The sequence below is a fragment of the Lathamus discolor genome, chromosome 20 (genome assembly GCF_037157495.1).
Source record: "Lathamus discolor isolate bLatDis1 chromosome 20, bLatDis1.hap1, whole genome shotgun sequence".
In the NCBI taxonomy this organism is placed as follows: domain Eukaryota; kingdom Metazoa; phylum Chordata; class Aves; order Psittaciformes; family Psittacidae; genus Lathamus; species Lathamus discolor.
In genome coordinates, this window is record NC_088903.1 from 5,695,320 (window position 1) to 5,713,416 (window position 18,097).

At 65.0% G+C, this 18,097-nt stretch overlaps 2 protein-coding genes across 3 annotated transcripts; both read left to right on the forward strand.

Annotated features, from left to right (window-relative positions):
* Nucleotides 1–731: 731 nt before the first annotated feature.
* LOC136024075 (leucine-rich repeat-containing protein 37A-like) lies at nucleotides 732–8,632 on the forward strand. The gene is made up of 14 exons (XM_065699152.1): nucleotides 732–1,506; nucleotides 1,679–1,750; nucleotides 2,131–2,202; nucleotides 3,021–3,092; nucleotides 3,511–3,591; nucleotides 4,044–4,115; nucleotides 4,557–4,631; nucleotides 4,873–4,991; nucleotides 5,098–6,446; nucleotides 6,548–6,655; nucleotides 7,560–7,624; nucleotides 7,764–7,830; nucleotides 7,919–8,064; nucleotides 8,240–8,632. The coding sequence occupies exons 1-14, from the start codon at nucleotides 1,328–1,330 to the stop codon at nucleotides 8,289–8,291; spliced, it is 2,529 nt and encodes an 842-aa protein (XP_065555224.1). The 5' UTR covers nucleotides 732–1,327; the 3' UTR covers nucleotides 8,292–8,632.
* A 1,225-nt stretch (nucleotides 8,633–9,857) lies between these two features.
* Nucleotides 9,858–17,613, forward strand: LOC136024024 (leucine-rich repeat-containing protein 37A-like). 2 transcript variants are annotated; one of them, XM_065699077.1, is made up of 14 exons: nucleotides 9,858–10,487; nucleotides 10,660–10,731; nucleotides 11,112–11,183; nucleotides 12,002–12,073; nucleotides 12,492–12,572; nucleotides 13,025–13,096; nucleotides 13,538–13,612; nucleotides 13,854–13,972; nucleotides 14,079–15,427; nucleotides 15,529–15,636; nucleotides 16,541–16,605; nucleotides 16,745–16,811; nucleotides 16,900–17,045; nucleotides 17,221–17,613. In XM_065699077.1, exons 1-14 carry the CDS (start codon nucleotides 10,309–10,311, stop codon nucleotides 17,270–17,272), a joined length of 2,529 nt encoding a protein of 842 aa, XP_065555149.1. In that variant the 5' UTR covers nucleotides 9,858–10,308; the 3' UTR covers nucleotides 17,273–17,613. The 2 variants fall into 2 exon arrangements, with proteins under 2 accessions (XP_065555149.1, XP_065555150.1); XM_065699078.1 differs by lacking the exon at nucleotides 12,002–12,073.
* Nucleotides 17,614–18,097: the final 484 nt, after the last annotated feature.

Here is an 18,097-nt window from a genome sequence, read left to right on the forward strand (position 1 = left end):
AACACACTCTGGTGCCTGTTCGCCGTGCTGGGATGGCTCCCGGCGGGAAGCACAGCCCCACCTCGAACTGGGGATGCTCACAGCGGCTCTGTGGAGAGGGCACTCTCTGGAGCAGCTCCGTTGTGACAGCGTCCAGGACGCAGCAGCCTCAACCCTGCAGCCCAGGGCTGCTGCTGGTGATCCCCAGCACTGAGCCAGGCCCTGCCCCACCAGGGCACCGCTGCTGCTGGGCCTGGCCCGGCCCCTGGAGCCCTGCCGTGGGTCCCGGCTGCGCTGCAGCGGCGCTGCCCTGGCCCGCGGGACCCCGGCCGCCCTCCAGGAGCCCCTCGCTGTGCTCTGAGTGCCCTGCGGAGCGTGGAGCAGAGCAAGGCCCCAGCACCATCCACCGCTCGTCCTGTGCGCAGCAGCGCTGCTGCGTCCTGGCGGCAAAGCCAGCAGGGAGCTGGGACACAGGCTTGAGCTTGTCTGCATCCGTCTCCCACGGGATCAGCCAGATCCCTCCTGGTTCGGAGCCCTGGGTGGGAGCAGGGCACAGCAGGAAGGAGAGAGGGGGTTCTGTCATTTCTCTGGTACAAAGCACCATTTGTTTTAACTGGAGTTTAGGTCTCACATTAGGTTTGCATTCAACATTAGCTTTAGATTGGACAGTAGGTTCAGATCAGACATGAAGATTTGACTTTATGTTTAGACTGGACATTCTAGGCCAATACAACTGTTGTGTTGTCCTGGGAGTTGATGGACTTCTGCCTTCTGCAGCCCTGCCCTGTTCTTCAGAGCAAAGCCAGGCTGTGCCTGGAGGCCCTGTGAGCAAGGCACGGGGGTGTCAGTGAGGGGCTGGGTGCACGGCTGCATCCCTGCTCCAGTACAGCGTGTTCTGGGGCTGAACAGGGCCCAAGAGCTGCCCTGGCACCCTGCAGCGTTCTGAGGGTGTGCGAGGCTGGAGACGGAATCGATCCCCTTGACTTGGAGCCCGCTGCCATCCAGACGGAGCAGGAGGTGCCCAGCAGTTCCCCGCAGGGCCTGGGTGTGACAGCGGCACTTCCAGGTGTCCCTTGGAAGTGACGCTGCTGTTTCCAAGCCAACGCACGGGGCCCGAAGCTTTCCCCACGCTGGAGCAAGCAGCCCCAGTGGCAGGGACTGTCCCATGTCACAGTGGGGACGCACGCTGCCAGGCCTGGCCCCATTGTGACGGGCGAGGCGTTCCGGGCTATATCTGCCCGGCAGGGCCAGCACCGCCCCAGAGGCGCTGCTGGGCGCAGAGCTCCTGCGTTGGATCCCCCGCCCTGAGCCTCCCGCGGTACCGAAGGCGCTCCGGCCCTGCCCCGCCATGGCCCTGCTGCTGCTGGTGCTGCTGCTGCCGCTGCTGCCGGGCCTGGCCCCCGGCCTGGCCCGGCCCCTGGAGCCCTGCCCGGGGCCCTGCCGCTGCCGCGGGCGCCGGCTGGACTGCAGCGGCGCTGCCCTGGCCCGCGTGCCCCCGGCCGCCCGCCAGCGGCCCTTCTCCGTGCTGTGAGTGCCCTGCAGCTCCGGGGGCTGCCCCGGGACACCCCGAGAGCGGCTCCAGGGCCCCGCTGCGGGTGGGGGGCTGAGGGGCAGCGCCGAGGGGGCGGCTCCAGGCCACAGCCCTGGGGCAGGGGAAGGGTTCGTGCTGGGGGTGACGCTGCCAATGGCTTCTCCGCAGGGATTTCAGTGGGAACGCGCTCGCCCTCATCCCCCCGCAGGCGTGGAAGGGATACCCGTGGGCCGAGAAGCTGTGAGTATGCGCCAGCGCCGGCCATGGCGCAGGGGCTCCGGGATCCCCATCCCTCCGCCGGGCTGTCGAGCCGAGGCTGTGCCGAGCACCGCACCAGTGCTTGCCGCGTGCAGCCGAGGCCGAGCCGCTCAGCAAGGAGGGCTCTGAGCCCCCAGAGCTGCTCCACGGGGGGCTGTGTCCCTCCCGCCCCCGGGGCCATCCCTGTGCTCGGGCTGCAGTCAGGGTCAGCAGGCCGGGAGCAGGCGCCTGCTCCTGCCAGGAGGGTGCCGAGCCCCGGCGGGACCCGCCGACGTGCTGCAGGGCCGCTGCTGCAGGGCTGCTCCCCCGACAGCTCCACTGCCCCTGAGCCGCGGGTGCCCGTGTCCGTCTGTCTCTTGCAGGGTCCTCCAGCACAACGGCCTGCGGGCAGTGAAGAGGCGCTCGCTGGAGGGGCTGCTCCTGCTGAGGCACCTGTAGGTACCCCCCTGCCCCGGGCAGGGCTCTATTCCTGCGGGGATCCCCCAGGGCACAGCAGGCTCTTGGTGCAGGGGAGGGCCCCCACTGCCCCGCGGCCAAGCAGGAGCAGGCGGCTGCTGCCCTCTCCCTGCACAGGCCTGCGCGGGGCCGCCTCCTCCAGGGCCAGGCTCGCGCATTCGGCCCCTCTCAGCTCAGCTGCCCCAGAGCTGCTCGTGGGGCAGCTTCTCTCCAGCGCCCACGGCGAGGAGCGGGCACTTCCCATGCACCCACGCGATGGGGCCGGGGACTCTGGCTGCGCCGGCCACCAGGCGCTGCCCGCAAAGGTTCCTCTCTCCTTGGCTGCGGCAGAGCAGGCCCAGGCCGCGAGTTCAGGCTGGGACAAGGAACCTCTTGGTTGGTTTCTAGGGCCAGGGCAGAGGACTCCTGCGCACCCCAGAGCAGGGCTCTGCAGGGAGGTGGCGTTGGGGAGCGAAGGGGAAGAGCCCCATGCTGGTCACACAGGGCGTTACAGCCGGTCCCTGAGGCCTCACGCAAGAGGTGCTTGGGGCGCGCATAAAGAACCTGCCCTGTTACCAGAGAGCAAAATCAGCCCTGAAGTACCCCTGGTGGGATCAGAGCTGGGAGAACCTCTCTGAGCTGCAGCCACCGCGGCCGGGAGCGTGAGCCCCGGTTGCGCACCACTGCAAGCCAGTGCCAGAGAGAAACCCCGCGTGGAATGAGCGCTGTGGCACGTCTCTGCTGCCAGCGTGCAAGCACCTCAGAGGAACCAGCACCGTGCAAACGGCACCGCCGTTTTGTGTTCTCCTCCTAACAGGGATTTATCTTACAACAAGATCGAGGCGATCGAGGCGCGTGCCTTTGAGAACCTTCCTTTCCTGGAGACCCTGTGAGTTCCAGGGCTTGCTTCCTGGTGGGCTTGGGGCAGCCCGTTTGCATTTAGAACCTGCTGCTGCTGCTGCCCCTTAGTTTTAGAACAAGAGCTCCCATTTCTGCTGCTGAGGGAGCAGCCGAGCTCAGGAGCTCAGGGCATGGCTGGTGGCCACAGCACAGAGGGGCCATGGCTTGTGCAAACACAGCCAGAGCAGAAGCCAAGCCTTGAGGCTTGCTGCGTCCTGGAGCAGGCAGAGACGCAGCACACGTGCACTTCATCTCTCCCGGACAGGTTAACAAAGAGCAGGGGAGAAAATGGCAGCTTCCTCCCACTTCCACCTTGGATGGGGCTGCTTCCTGCAGACCAGTGCTGCTTCGCTCCAGCTTCCTGGGGGTCAGACCCAACTCATTTCTGTGCTCTCCTGTTTCCCCAGAAACCTGGAGGGAAATCTCATCGCCGAGATCCGGAGCGACACGTTCCGGGCATGGCACGGCATGCAGTTCCTCCAGACACTGTGAGTGTTCCTAGGGCTGAGGGTAGCTCAGAGCAGTGGCGCTTGTCACGGTGCTCCGCTCACCTCTTACCCCGCATAGGCAGCAGCATCACTGCTGAATGACAGCTCTGTCAGGCCACGGCTTTGCCTGGCTGGGTGCAGGAACAGAGACAAAGCTCATGGGCAGTGGCAGTGTGAGGCAAGAGGGAAAGTCCTGGTGGAGGGAAGCCACCAGAAGGTGTGAGCCGAGGAGGAAAGAAAGAGAGGTTGCGTTTTCCAGAAGCAGCACTTCTGGGCTTTTGCTCTCTGGGCAGGAGACAGTCAGGACCTGATGCATGTTGTGAATCTGCCCATCAGCATCTGCCCCGGCCTGGAACCTTCACCCCAGGCCCTTCCTCACACACGTAGCACTGAGCCCCTGCCACCGCTCCCACCCTGCACCCCCTGCTCACATGGGTGTTGGTTCCTTTCAGGCTCCTGGGCCATAACCCCCTGTCTGTTATCGAGGACACGTGGTTCTTCAAGCTGCCTTCAGTCACGCACCTGTAAGTACGGACTCCTTGTTAACAGCCTACCATGGCTCGCTCTTTGTGTCCCTGGGTGCCCCGTGGCCAGGAAAGCAGAGATCCAGCAGCAAATCCCACCCTTCTCCCACCCTTCTCCTGCTGGAGGCAGCGGCAGAGCCAGGCAAAGGCCGAGCAGTTCTGCTGTGTCCCGGCAGCAAAGGCAGCAGGGAGCTGGGGCACGGGCTTGAACTGGTCTGCGTCCGCCTCCCACGGGATCTGCAGGATCCCTCCTGGTTCAGAGCCACGGCTGGGAGCAGGGCACAGCAGGAAGGAGAGAGGGGGTTCCGTCCTTTCTCCTGGATTAGGCAGCAGCGGATCCCCCTGCGGCCAGCACCGCAAGCAGCAGGGACCGGGCTTGTCCCCGGAGCAGAGGCTGGTGCCGCCCCCTCAAATGTGCTGTGTTTACTGAAACCCTTGCAGGGACCTGGGTGCCACACGAGTGACTCGGCAGACGCTGCTCATGCTGCTCCTGAGAACATCCCGCTTGGAAACACTGTGAGTGCAGGGGCCGGCGCCCAGCGCCAGCACATCCCAGCTGCTGGGACAAGGGGTCTGCGTGGGGAGCGAACCCAGCAGCACAAAGCTGTCCATTGGGACGCTGCGGGTGAGGGGAGGTTTCCCAGAGCCGCAGCAGCGACTGAAGCAGACCCCCGCCGCGTGTCTGTGCTCTGCCTGGGCTGGAGTCGCTGCCCTGGGTGGCGATGCTGAGTGCTTGTGCACAACCTCTGTTCTACAGCAAGCTGTCCAACGACACGGCCTGCTGCCTCTGCCAGCACAAGCACAGCACCGAGACCCCGTGCAGGACCCTCAGATTCGACTGCGCGAGCGTGTGCAGCACCAGTGCTCCCCGCTGCGGTAACCGCCCCACAGCCCTGCCCGTGCCCCCCAGCTATAGCGAACCCTCTGAGCCTGCGTCTGCCAGGAAGCTTCTCCTCCCTGATGTGCTCTCGGTGTCTTCCAGCTCCCCTGGCAGAGACACCAGGGCCCCTAACGGGAGCCGTGCCACCCAGGAAGGGGAAGAGCAGCTCCACGTTGAAGATCCAGCCCAAGGAGCCCTCGCTCACGGAGCAGAGCACAGTCACGCTCGCGGCTGTCCTGAGCCTGAGCAGCCCCGATGCGTCGGCACCTTCCCCTCAGCGCCTCTCGAGCCGGGAGAGCAACACCGCCGAGGAGCTGGTGCGGATGCTGCAGAGCGTTCAGCACAGGGGCTGGAGCGGCTCCTCTGACACCGGGAGGTTCTATTTTCTGGCAGAGGGGCTCGTGGCACAGCTCAAGACCCAGCTGCACAGGCCCGTGAGCATCCTGACTCTGAAAAGCCCCAGCACCGCCCAACCAGCGCAGAGCGACGAGGGGCAGGAGGTGCCAGCAGGGCAGGGAGGAAGAGCCACGGGCTGGGAACAGCATGAGCCTGGCCTGCACTTGACCCGGGCACAAGCCATCCTTTGGGAAGCAGCCCAGAGGCTGGACACCAGTGACATCCTGCCTGTCTCCGGCCACCAGCGAGCACCTCCTGCAGCACAGCTCCCTACACCAAACCCAACAGAGGCCCCGCATCTGGCCCAGGCTGGTTGGAGTCACAGTCGCTCCAAGGCCCTGCAACGAACCAACACGGCTGATGGGATGGAGGATGAGGAGGGGGCAGAAGCCCAGGAGGAAGCACCAGCTCCGACTCCGGACTCTGCTGGCACCAGCAAGGAGCACAAGCTGCAGGACAGTGAGAGGACAGTGGGCACCAAGGGTGCAGAGGAAGAGCTCCCGGCAGCAGAGAGTGGAGCGGAGCAGAGACTGAGCACCATGCAGCGTTTCTTCTATGCTCTGCTGGCTGACAACGGCCCCCCTGCTGCCAGCAGCGCTCCAGAGGCCACGGCTGCAGCAGAGCGTTCCTCTCGGGGCGGGAGCCCACCCAGCGCCCCTGCAAGCACCAGCACACACGGGCAGCACAAGGAGCAGGAACCGCCCGTCCCGACGGCACCGGGCAGCTCCAGCGCCCCGGGCAGCGCGGCCACGCGAGCAACCCCCTTTGACTCCTTGCTCAGACGCCACCTGCACCGGCTGGTGCCAGACCGAGCCCTGCGCGCGTTCATGGCACGCGCGGCTCGAGCCGTGCGCGAGGACTGTGGCCTGCCGCAGCTCCAGCCGGCCTGCGCCAGCATGGTCTCGAGGATGGGGCTGCTCCTGAAGCTGCTGAGCGAGAGGCAGCGCGACCCGGAGCCCTCTGAGCTCCTGGAGCAGTGTGTGCGGGAGGAGGATGCCGGCACCTCGCATCCCCGTGCCCAGGCCAAGGGCATGGACTGGGAGCCTGCAGAGACGGTACGAGAGAGCGGGGCACTGCTGCCTGTGTGGACAGTGGGAATGGAAGGGGCCTCCTCTTCCTCTCCTCTCCACCCTAATGCGCTCTCCTTTTCTCCCAGGAGGTGGCCAAGCACACCTCTGGCCACAGGCTGCTGCTGGCGCTCTCGCTGTCCGCCACCATCACCCTCATCACATCCACTGCAGTTCTGGTGCTGTGCTGCTTCAAGGTGAGCCAAGGACTCGTGTGGCAGAGCACTGCCAGCCAAGCCCTGGGGCTGGAGCGCCCAGGGACCGGGGGTTGCCCCCACAGTGCTCATGGGCCCCGGGTGCTGCTGCGGATGCCTGTGGATGTGCTGCGGAGCACAGGAGATGTTCTCCCAGACTTGGAGCTCACTGGGGTACCCGCACCCTGCAGCTCGGAGGGGTTCAGAGCTGCTGGGAGCAGCTGGTCCTGGCTCCTGCCAGGGTCTGTCCCCAGCTCTGCTGGGCAGCTTCCCAGCAGCTCCTTCCTCGGGCAGGGCTGCGGCTCCCTCTCAGCACAGCCTCTGCCATCAGCCCTTCCCGGGCTCTATCCCGCAATCCCTCGCCCCAGGCATCCCCTCCCCAGCTCCTGGCCTGGCCTTGCTCTGCTGCAGCACCCGCTGCTTCCAGCCACGCAGCAATGCCCCTGCTCCCTGCCCTGAGCCCATACCCAGCCCTTCCTCATGGTGCCGCGGCTCCGGTGGGTCGGGGCCATGCCAGGGCACACGGCAGGGGCCCCATCTTGCCCACAGAGTTTGAACCTCCCTTTGGGGCCCTTCTCCTCCAAAGACACAAATGAGCTTTCATGTCTTTAGAAGGCATCGTGCGTGTTGCAGGCAGCGGTTGAAGGGGTGGGGGGGTCCCTGCAGAGGAGAAAGGCGGACATCAGCAAGGCTGAGATGGGGAGGTCTGGGTCATTGCAGAGGCAGGGAGCACCGGGGAGCTGGGCAGGAAGGCATGGGGGGGCCCTTCCTAAAGGCGTGGCTGCTGGCACAGCCTTTGCACGGGTGTAGAAGGGGCTGGGCTGGAGGAAGAGCCTTCCGGCTCCCCCGTGCTGCAGTGTTCCGTGGGGAACCCCCGTGTTCTGAGTCTCTGGCTCTCCGTCACCAGGTCTGCGCCAAGAAACCTGCCGAGGATTCCCAAGGCAGCAGCAGATGGTGCCTGCGGCTGCGGCGGTAACTCCTGCCCTGCCCTGCCCTGCCCCAACAGGCTCTGCTCCAGCAGCGCCCAGCCCTGCCCAGAGCCCCCCGTCTCCCCCAGCACCAGAGGAGTTCATCCTTCGCTTCTCATCCCCCTGCTCCCGCTTGTTTCCAGGCGCTTTCAGGACCTGCGGCCCAAGTGGTGCCGAAGGAGCAAGGACACGGACAGGGACGAGGAAGAGGTAAGGCAGGAGCAGGCGCCAGCTCCTCCCGTCTGCCCGCTCCCTGCCCCGTGCCTGCTTCTCACCTCTCCAACCCCTGCCCTCCCAGCCCTCTCAGGAGTCGCCTCTGGCGGAACCCCTGTGGCTGCAGTACGTGCACCAGCCCCTCGAGGCCTGGCAGAAGGCGTCCCTGACCCAGCTCTACGATGGGGAGGGCTCCGGAGAGGAGGACGATTCCGGGGAGAGTGGCATAACGTAAGTGTGATGGTGGCGATGCCAGCACCCGAGTTAAGCTCTTGGGCCATGGAGGAGCCGATGAGACTTTCCTTGGATGCTGTTTCCTTTCTGTTGTTTTCTTGGCCGCTGTTTCCTGGCTTGCTGTGTACTTGCTTGTTCTGCCATTGCTGCCATGTCCTCGCTCTCATTTCAGCTGGTTGAGCATCGGATCCCAACCAGTCACTGCCATAAGGACAGTGGGCTGATGTATGGCCCTGCGGCTCCCGAGTGCCTGAGATCTGGAGCAATGGTCCCTGTCCTGGAGCAGGATGCTGCAGGCCCCTGGCTGCTCAGGGCACCCCACGGCTGCTCCCTGGAGGACGCAGGGCGTCGGGATCCACTGCGCCCGGGGTGTTCAACGCGGTGCAAGGCGGGAACCGCCGCAGGAAAAATGGTCGCCTGCAGCAGAACGGAACAGCCCCCGAGTCTGAGCTCCGCCACCTGCATCACTTGCAGGAATGAACAGCCTGAGTTTCCTCTGGGCAGTAAAATACATGGATGTTCTCCAGCCTCAGCACAGTGGTTGACTGCTGAGGAGGGTTCACGACACGCGTGTGAATCGGTCTCTGTTAACAGACTGTTGTTGCGGGTGGAAAAGCTCCGCGGCAGAGGCTGGGTTTCCCCCCGCCTCTCACCGGGAGCAGTGGACCCCCCGCCGCCCCGCAGCGCGCATCAAGCTCCCCAAATCACGAGGATAACAAACCCCTGCTCAGATTGTTCAACCTCCCTGATGGAAAACTGGGAGAGCTCAGGGCACAGCCGCAGGAATGGTTTCAGATCCCCCTTGGACTGAGAGCAGTGGGGCCTGTGTAATCTACCAAACCAAGGAAAAGGGTGATTTGCTTCAGCAGATCTGTGATGGGGGGTGAGGGTTTTAACCAGGGAGGTGAAGCGCAAACACACTCTGGTGCCTGTTCGCCGTGCTGGGATGGCTCCCGGCGGGAAGCACAGCCCCACCTCGAACTGGGGATGCTCACAGCGGCTCTGTGGAGAGGGCACTCTCTGGAGCAGCTCCGTTGTGACAGCGTCCAGGACGCAGCAGCCTCAACCCTGCAGCCCAGGGCTGCTGCTGGTGATCCCCAGCACTGAGCCAGGCCCTGCCCCACCAGGGCACCGCTGCTGCTGGGCCTGGCCCGGCCCCTGGAGCCCTGCCGTGGGTCCCGGCTGCGCTGCAGCGGCGCTGCCCTGGCCCGCGGGACCCCGGCCGCCCTCCAGGAGCCCCTCGCTGTGCTCTGAGTGCCCTGCGGAGCGTGGAGCAGAGCAAGGCCCCAGCACCATCCACCGCTCGTCCTGTGCGCAGCAGCGCTGCTGCGTCCTGGCGGCAAAGCCAGCAGGGAGCTGGGACACAGGCTTGAGCTTGTCTGCATCCGTCTCCCACGGGATCAGCCAGATCCCTCCTGGTTCGGAGCCCTGGGTGGGAGCAGGGCACAGCAGGAAGGAGAGAGGGGGTTCTGTCATTTCTCTGGTACAAAGCACCATTTGTTTTAACTGGAGTTTAGGTCTCACATTAGGTTTGCATTCAACATTAGCTTTAGATTGGACAGTAGGTTCAGATCAGACATGAAGATTTGACTTTATGTTTAGACTGGACATTCTAGGCCAATACAACTGTTGTGTTGTCCTGGGAGTTGATGGACTTCTGCCTTCTGCAGCCCTGCCCTGTTCTTCAGAGCAAAGCCAGGCTGTGCCTGGAGGCCCTGTGAGCAAGGCACGGGGGTGTCAGTGAGGGGCTGGGTGCACGGCTGCGTCCCTGCTCCAGTACAGCGTGTTCTGGGGCTGAACAGGGCCCAAGAGCTGCCCTGGCACCCTGCAGCGTTCTGAGGGTGTGCGAGGCTGGAGACGGAATCGATCCCCTTGACTTGGAGCCCGCTGCCATCCAGACGGAGCAGGAGGTGCCCAGCAGTTCCCCGCAGGGCCTGGGTGTGACAGCGGCACTTCCAGGTGTCCCTTGGAAGTGACGCTGCTGTTTCCAAGCCAACGCACGGGGCCCGAAGCTTTCCCCACGCTGGAGCAAGCAGCCCCAGTGGCAGGGACTGTCCCATGTCACAGTGGGGACGCACGCTGCCAGGCCTGGCCCCATTGTGACGGGCGAGGCGTTCCGGGCTATATCTGCCCGGCAGGGCCAGCACCGCCCCAGAGGCGCTGCTGGGCGCAGAGCTCCTGCGTTGGATCCCCCGCCCTGAGCCTCCCGCGGTACCGAAGGCGCTCCGGCCCTGCCCCGCCATGGCCCTGCTGCTGCTGGTGCTGCTGCTGCCGCTGCTGCCGGGCCTGGCCCCCGGCCTGGCCCGGCCCCTGGAGCCCTGCCCGGGGCCCTGCCGCTGCCGCGGGCGCCGGCTGGACTGCAGCGGCGCTGCCCTGGCCCGCGTGCCCCCGGCCGCCCGCCAGCGGCCCTTCTCCGTGCTGTGAGTGCCCTGCAGCTCCGGGGGCTGCCCCGGGACACCCCGAGAGCGGCTCCAGGGCCCCGCTGCGTGTGGGGGGCTGAGGGGCAGCGCCGAGGGGGCGGCTCCAGGCCACAGCCCTGGGGCAGGGGAAGGGTTCGTGCTGGGGGTGACGCTGCCAATGGCTTCTCCGCAGGGATTTCAGTGGGAACGCGCTCGCCCTCATCCCCCCGCAGGCGTGGAAGGGATACCCGTGGGCCGAGAAGCTGTGAGTATGCGCCAGCGCCGGCCATGGCGCAGGGGCTCCGGGATCCCCATCCCTCCGCCGGGCTGCCGAGCCGAGGCTGTGCCGAGCACCGCACCAGTGCTTGCCGCGTGCAGCCGAGGCCGAGCCGCTCAGCAAGGAGGGCTCTGAGCCCCCAGAGCTGCTCCACGGGGGGCTGTGTCCCTCCCGCCCCCGGGGCCATCCCTGTGCTCGGGCTGCAGTCAGGGTCAGCAGGCCGGGAGCAGGCGCCTGCTCCTGCCAGGAGGGTGCCGAGCCCCGGCGGGACCCGCCGACGTGCTGCAGGGCCGCTGCTGCAGGGCTGCTCCCCCGACAGCTCCACTGCCCCTGAGCCGCGGGTGCCCGTGTCCGTCTGTCTCTTGCAGGGTCCTCCAGCACAACGGCCTGCGGGCAGTGAAGAGGCGCTCGCTGGAGGGGCTGCTCCTGCTGAGGCACCTGTAGGTACCCCCCTGCCCCGGGCAGGGCTCTATTCCTGCGGGGATCCCCCAGGGCACAGCAGGCTCTTGGTGCAGGGGAGGGCCCCCACTGCCCCGCGGCCAAGCAGGAGCAGGCGGCTGCTGCCCTCTCCCTGCACAGGCCTGCGCGGGGCCGCCTCCTCCAGGGCCAGGCTCGCGCATTCGGCCCCTCTCAGCTCAGCTGCCCCAGAGCTGCTCGTGGGGCAGCTTCTCTCCAGCGCCCACGGCGAGGAGCGGGCACTTCCCATGCACCCACGCGATGGGGCCGGGGACTCTGGCTGCGCCGGCCACCAGGCGCTGCCCGCAAAGGTTCCTCTCTCCTTGGCTGCGGCAGAGCAGGCCCAGGCCGCGAGTTCAGGCTGGGACAAGGAACCTCTTGGTTGGTTTCTAGGGCCAGGGCAGAGGACTCCTGCGCACCCCAGAGCAGGGCTCTGCAGGGAGGTGGCGTTGGGGAGCGAAGGGGAAGAGCCCCATGCTGGTCACACAGGGCGTTACAGCCGGTCCCTGAGGCCTCACGCAAGAGGTGCTTGGGGCGCGCATAAAGAACCTGCCCTGTTACCAGAGAGCAAAATCAGCCCTGAAGTACCCCTGGTGGGATCAGAGCTGGGAGAACCTCTCTGAGCTGCAGCCACCGCGGCCGGGAGCGTGAGCCCCGGTTGTGCACCACTGCAAGCCAGTGCCAGAGAGAAACCCCGCGTGGAATGAGCGCTGTGGCACGTCTCTGCTGCCAGCGTGCAAGCACCTCAGAGGAACCAGCACCGTGCAAACGGCACCGCCGTTTTGTGTTCTCCTCCTAACAGGGATTTATCTTACAACAAGATCGAGGCGATCGAGGCGCGTGCCTTTGAGAACCTTCCTTTCCTGGAGACCCTGTGAGTTCCAGGGCTTGCTTCCTGGTGGGCTTGGGGCAGCCCGTTTGCATTTAGAACCTGCTGCTGCTGCTGCCCCTTAGTTTTAGAACAAGAGCTCCCATTTCTGCTGCTGAGGGAGCAGCCGAGCTCAGGAGCTCAGGGCATGGCTGGTGGCCACAGCACAGAGGGGCCATGGCTTGTGCAAACACAGCCAGAGCAGAAGCCAAGCCTTGAGGCTTGCTGCGTCCTGGAGCAGGCAGAGACGCAGCACACGTGCACTTCATCTCTCCCGGACAGGTTAACAAAGAGCAGGGGAGAAAATGGCAGCTTCCTCCCACTTCCACCTTGGATGGGGCTGCTTCCTGCAGACCAGTGCTGCTTCGCTCCAGCTTCCTGGGGGTCAGACCCAACTCATTTCTGTGCTCTCCTGTTTCCCCAGAAACCTGGAGGGAAATCTCATCGCCGAGATCCGGAGCGACACGTTCCGGGCATGGCACGGCATGCAGTTCCTCCAGACACTGTGAGTGTTCCTAGGGCTGAGGGTAGCTCAGAGCAGTGGCGCTTGTCACGGTGCTCCGCTCACCTCTTACCCCGCATAGGCAGCAGCATCACTGCTGAATGACAGCTCTGTCAGGCCACGGCTTTGCCTGGCTGGGTGCAGGAACAGAGACAAAGCTCATGGGCAGTGGCAGTGTGAGGCAAGAGGGAAAGTCCTGGTGGAGGGAAGCCACCAGAAGGTGTGAGCCGAGGAGGAAAGAAAGAGAGGTTGCGTTTTCCAGAAGCAGCACTTCTGGGCTTTTGCTCTCTGGGCAGGAGACAGTCAGGACCTGATGCATGTTGTGAATCTGCCCATCAGCATCTGCCCCGGCCTGGAACCTTCACCCCAGGCCCTTCCTCACACACGTAGCACTGAGCCCCTGCCACCGCTCCCACCCTGCACCCCCTGCTCACATGGGTGTTGGTTCCTTTCAGGCTCCTGGGCCATAACCCCCTGTCTGTTATCGAGGACACGTGGTTCTTCAAGCTGCCTTCAGTCACGCACCTGTAAGTACGGACTCCTTGTTAACAGCCTACCATGGCTCGCTCTTTGTGTCCCTGGGTGCCCCGTGGCCAGGAAAGCAGAGATCCAGCAGCAAATCCCACCCTTCTCCCACCCTTCTCCTGCTGGAGGCAGCGGCAGAGCCAGGCAAAGGCCGAGCAGTTCTGCTGTGTCCCGGCAGCAAAGGCAGCAGGGAGCTGGGGCACGGGCTTGAACTGGTCTGCGTCCGCCTCCCACGGGATCTGCAGGATCCCTCCTGGTTCAGAGCCACGGCTGGGAGCAGGGCACAGCAGGAAGGAGAGAGGGGGTTCCGTCCTTTCTCCTGGATTAGGCAGCAGCGGATCCCCCTGCGGCCAGCACCGCAAGCAGCAGGGACTGGGCTTGTCCCCGGAGCAGAGGCTGGTGCCGCCCCCTCAAATGTGCTGTGTTTACTGAAACCCTTGCAGGGACCTGGGTGCCACACGAGTGACTCGGCAGACGCTGCTCATGCTGCTCCTGAGAACATCCCGCTTGGAAACACTGTGAGTGCAGGGGCCGGCGCCCAGCGCCAGCACATCCCAGCTGCTGGGACAAGGGGTCTGCGTGGGGAGCGAACCCAGCAGCACAAAGCTGTCCATTGGGACGCTGCGGGTGAGGGGAGGTTTCCCAGAGCCGCAGCAGCGACTGAAGCAGACCCCCGCCGCGTGTCTGTGCTCTGCCTGGGCTGGAGTCGCTGCCCTGGGTGGCGATGCTGAGTGCTTGTGCACAACCTCTGTTCTACAGCAAGCTGTCCAACGACACGGCCTGCTGCCTCTGCCAGCACAAGCACAGCACCGAGACCCCGTGCAGGACCCTCAGATTCGACTGCGCGAGCGTGTGCAGCACCAGTGCTCCCCGCTGCGGTAACCGCCCCACAGCCCTGCCCGTGCCCCCCAGCTATAGCGAACCCTCTGAGCCTGCGTCTGCCAGGAAGCTTCTCCTCCCTGATGTGCTCTCGGTGTCTTCCAGCTCCCCTGGCAGAGACACCAGGGCCCCTAACGGGAGCCGTGCCACCCAGGAAGGGGAAGAGCAGCTCCACGTTGAAGATCCAGCCCAAGGAGCCCTCGCTCACGGAGCAGAGCACAGTCACGCTCGCGGCTGTCCTGAGCCTGAGCAGCCCCGATGCGTCGGCACCTTCCCCTCAGCGCCTCTCGAGCCGGGAGAGCAACACCGCCGAGGAGCTGGTGCGGATGCTGCAGAGCGTTCAGCACAGGGGCTGGAGCGGCTCCTCTGACACCGGGAGGTTCTATTTTCTGGCAGAGGGGCTCGTGGCACAGCTCAAGACCCAGCTGCACAGGGCCGTGAGCATCCTGACTCTGAAAAGCCCCAGCACCGCCCAACCAGCGCAGAGCGACGAGGGGCAGGAGGTGCCAGCAGGGCAGGGAGGAAGAGCCACGGGCTGGGAACAGCATGAGCCTGGCCTGCACTTGACCCGGGCACAAGCCATCCTTTGGGAAGCAGCCCAGAGGCTGGACACCAGTGACATCCTGCCTGTCTCCGGCCACCAGCGAGCACCTCCTGCAGCACAGCTCCCTACACCAAACCCAACAGAGGCCCCGCATCTGGCCCAGGCTGGTTGGAGTCACAGTCGCTCCAAGGCCCTGCAACGAACCAACACGGCTGATGGGATGGAGGATGAGGAGGGGGCAGAAGCCCAGGAGGAAGCACCAGCTCCGACTCCGGACTCTGCTGGCACCAGCAAGGAGCACAAGCTGCAGGACAGTGAGAGGACAGTGGGCACCAAGGGTGCAGAGGAAGAGCTCCCGGCAGCAGAGAGTGGAGCGGAGCAGAGACTGAGCACCATGCAGCGTTTCTTCTATGCTCTGCTGGCTGACAACGGCCCCCCTGCTGCCAGCAGCGCTCCAGAGGCCACGGCTGCAGCAGAGCGTTCCTCTCGGGGCGGGAGCCCACCCAGCGCCCCTGCAAGCACCAGCACACACGGGCAGCACAAGGAGCAGGAACCGCCCGTCCCGACGGCACCGGGCAGCTCCAGCGCCCCGGGCAGCGCGGCCACGCGAGCAACCCCCTTTGACTCCTTGCTCAGACGCCACCTGCACCGGCTGGTGCCAGACCGAGCCCTGCGCGCGTTCATGGCACGCGCGGCTCGAGCCGTGCGCGAGGACTGTGGCCTGCCGCAGCTCCAGCCGGCCTGCGCCAGCATGGTCTCGAGGATGGGGCTGCTCCTGAAGCTGCTGAGCGAGAGGCAGCGCGACCCGGAGCCCTCTGAGCTCCTGGAGCAGTGTGTGCGGGAGGAGGATGCCGGCACCTCGCATCCCCGTGCCCAGGCCAAGGGCATGGACTGGGAGCCTGCAGAGACGGTACGAGAGAGCGGGGCACTGCTGCCTGTGTGGACAGTGGGAATGGAAGGGGCCTCCTCTTCCTCTCCTCTCCACCCTAATGCGCTCTCCTTTTCTCCCAGGAGGTGGCCAAGCACACCTCTGGCCACAGGCTGCTGCTGGCGCTCTCGCTGTCCGCCACCATCACCCTCATCACATCCACTGCAGTTCTGGTGCTGTGCTGCTTCAAGGTGAGCCAAGGACTCGTGTGGCAGAGCACTGCCAGCCAAGCCCTGGGGCTGGAGCGCCCAGGGACCGGGGGTTGCCCCCACAGTGCTCATGGGCCCCGGGTGCTGCTGCGGATGCCTGTGGATGTGCTGCGGAGCACAGGAGATGTTCTCCCAGACTTGGAGCTCACTGGGGTACCCGCACCCTGCAGCTCGGAGGGGTTCAGAGCTGCTGGGAGCAGCTGGTCCTGGCTCCTGCCAGGGTCTGTCCCCAGCTCTGCTGGGCAGCTTCCCAGCAGCTCCTTCCTCGGGCAGGGCTGCGGCTCCCTCTCAGCACAGCCTCTGCCATCAGCCCTTCCCGGGCTCTATCCCGCAATCCCTCGCCCCAGGCATCCCCTCCCCAGCTCCTGGCCTGGCCTTGCTCTGCTGCAGCACCCGCTGCTTCCAGCCACGCAGCAATGCCCCTGCTCCCTGCCCTGAGCCCATACCCAGCCCTTCCTCATGGTGCCGCGGCTCCGGTGGGTCGGGGCCATGCCAGGGCACACGGCAGGGGCCCCATCTTGCCCACAGAGTTTGAACCTCCCTTTGGGGCCCTTCTCCTCCAAAGACACAAATGAGCTTTCATGTCTTTAGAAGGCATCGTGCGTGTTGCAGGCAGCGGTTGAAGGGGTGGGGGGGTCCCTGCAGAGGAGAAAGGCGGACATCAGCAAGGCTGAGATGGGGAGGTCTGGGTCATTGCAGAGGCAGGGAGCACCGGGGAGCTGGGCAGGAAGGCATGGGGGGGCCCTTCCTAAAGGCGTGGCTGCTGGCACAGCCTTTGCACGGGTGTAGAAGGGGCTGGGCTGGAGGAAGAGCCTTCCGGCTCCCCCGTGCTGCAGTGTTCCGTGGGGAACCCCCGTGTTCTGAGTCTCTGGCTCTCCGTCACCAGGTCTGCGCCAAGAAACCTGCCGAGGATTCCCAAGGCAGCAGCAGATGGTGCCTGCGGCTGCGGCGGTAACTCCTGCCCTGCCCTGCCCTGCCCCAACAGGCTCTGCTCCAGCAGCGCCCAGCCCTGCCCAGAGCCCCCCGTCTCCCCCAGCACCAGAGGAGTTCATCCTTCGCTTCTCATCCCCCTGCTCCCGCTTGTTTCCAGGCGCTTTCAGGACCTGCGGCCCAAGTGGTGCCGAAGGAGCAAGGACACGGACAGGGACGAGGAAGAGGTAAGGCAGGAGCAGGCGCCAGCTCCTCCCGTCTGCCCGCTCCCTGCCCCGTGCCTGCTTCTCACCTCTCCAACCCCTGCCCTCCCAGCCCTCTCAGGAGTCGCCTCTGGCGGAACCCCTGTGGCTGCAGTACGTGCACCAGCCCCTCGAGGCCTGGCAGAAGGCGTCCCTGACCCAGCTCTACGATGGGGAGGGCTCCGGAGAGGAGGACGATTCCGGGGAGAGTGGCATAACGTAAGTGTGATGGTGGCGATGCCAGCACCCGAGTTAAGCTCTTGGGCCATGGAGGAGCCGATGAGACTTTCCTTGGATGCTGTTTCCTTTCTGTTGTTTTCTTGGCCGCTGTTTCCTGGCTTGCTGTGTACTTGCTTGTTCTGCCATTGCTGCCATGTCCTCGCTCTCATTTCAGCTGGTTGAGCATCGGATCCCAACCAGTCACTGCCATAAGGACAGTGGGCTGATGTATGGCCCTGCGGCTCCCGAGTGCCTGAGATCTGGAGCAATGGTCCCTGTCCTGGAGCAGGATGCTGCAGGCCCCTGGCTGCTCAGGGCACCCCACGGCTGCTCCCTGGAGGACGCAGGGCGTCGGGATCCACTGCGCCCGGGGTGTTCAACGCGGTGCAAGGCGGGAACCGCCGCAGGAAAAATGGTCGCCTGCAGCAGAACGGAACAGCCCCCGAGTCTGAGCTCCGCCACCTGCATCACTTGCAGGAATGAACAGCCTGAGTTTCCTCTGGGCAGTAAAATACATGGATGTTCTCCAGCCTCAGCACAGTGGTTGACTGCTGAGGAGGGTTCACGACACGCGTGTGAATCGGTCTCTGTTAACAGACTGTTGTTGCGGGTGGAAAAGCTCCGCGGCAGAGGCTGGGTTTCCCCCCGCCTCTCACCGGGAGCAGTGGACCCCCCGCCGCCCCGCAGCGCGCATCAAGCTCCCCAAATCACGAGGATAACAAACCCCTGCTCAGATTGTTCAACCTCCCTGATGGAAAACTGGGAGAGCTCAGGGCACAGCCGCAGGAATGGTTTCAGATCCCCCTTGGACTGAGAGCAGTGGGGCCTGTGTAATCTACCAAACCAAGGAAAAGGGTGATTTGCTTCAGCAGATCTGTGATGGGGGGTGAGGGTTTTAACCAGGGAGGTGAAGCGCAAACACACTCTGGTGCCTGTTCGCCGTGCTGGGATGGCTCCCGGCGGGAAGCACAGCCCCACCTCGAACTGGGGATGCTCACAGCGGCTCTGTGGAGAGGGCACTCTCTGGAGCAGCTCCGTTGTGACAGCGTCCA

Bases quoted from the DNA above. Each gene is read 5' to 3' on its own strand.
- LOC136024024 (XM_065699077.1), top strand. From the start codon at position 10,309: ATGGCCCTGCTGCTGCTGGTGCTGCTGCTGCCGCTGCTGCCGGGCCTG. The intron at 15,428-15,528 runs GTACGAGAGAGC...CTTTTCTCCCAG, and splicing joins ACTGGGAGCCTGCAGAGACG to GAGGTGGCCAAGCACACCTC. The intron at 17,046-17,220 runs GTAAGTGTGATG...CTCTCATTTCAG, and splicing joins TCCGGGGAGAGTGGCATAAC to CTGGTTGAGCATCGGATCCC.
- LOC136024075 (XM_065699152.1), top strand. From the start codon at position 1,328: ATGGCCCTGCTGCTGCTGGTGCTGCTGCTGCCGCTGCTGCCGGGCCTG. The intron at 3,592-4,043 runs GTGAGTGTTCCT...GGTTCCTTTCAG, and splicing joins ATGCAGTTCCTCCAGACACT to GCTCCTGGGCCATAACCCCC. The intron at 6,656-7,559 runs GTGAGCCAAGGA...CTCCGTCACCAG, and splicing joins TGGTGCTGTGCTGCTTCAAG to GTCTGCGCCAAGAAACCTGC.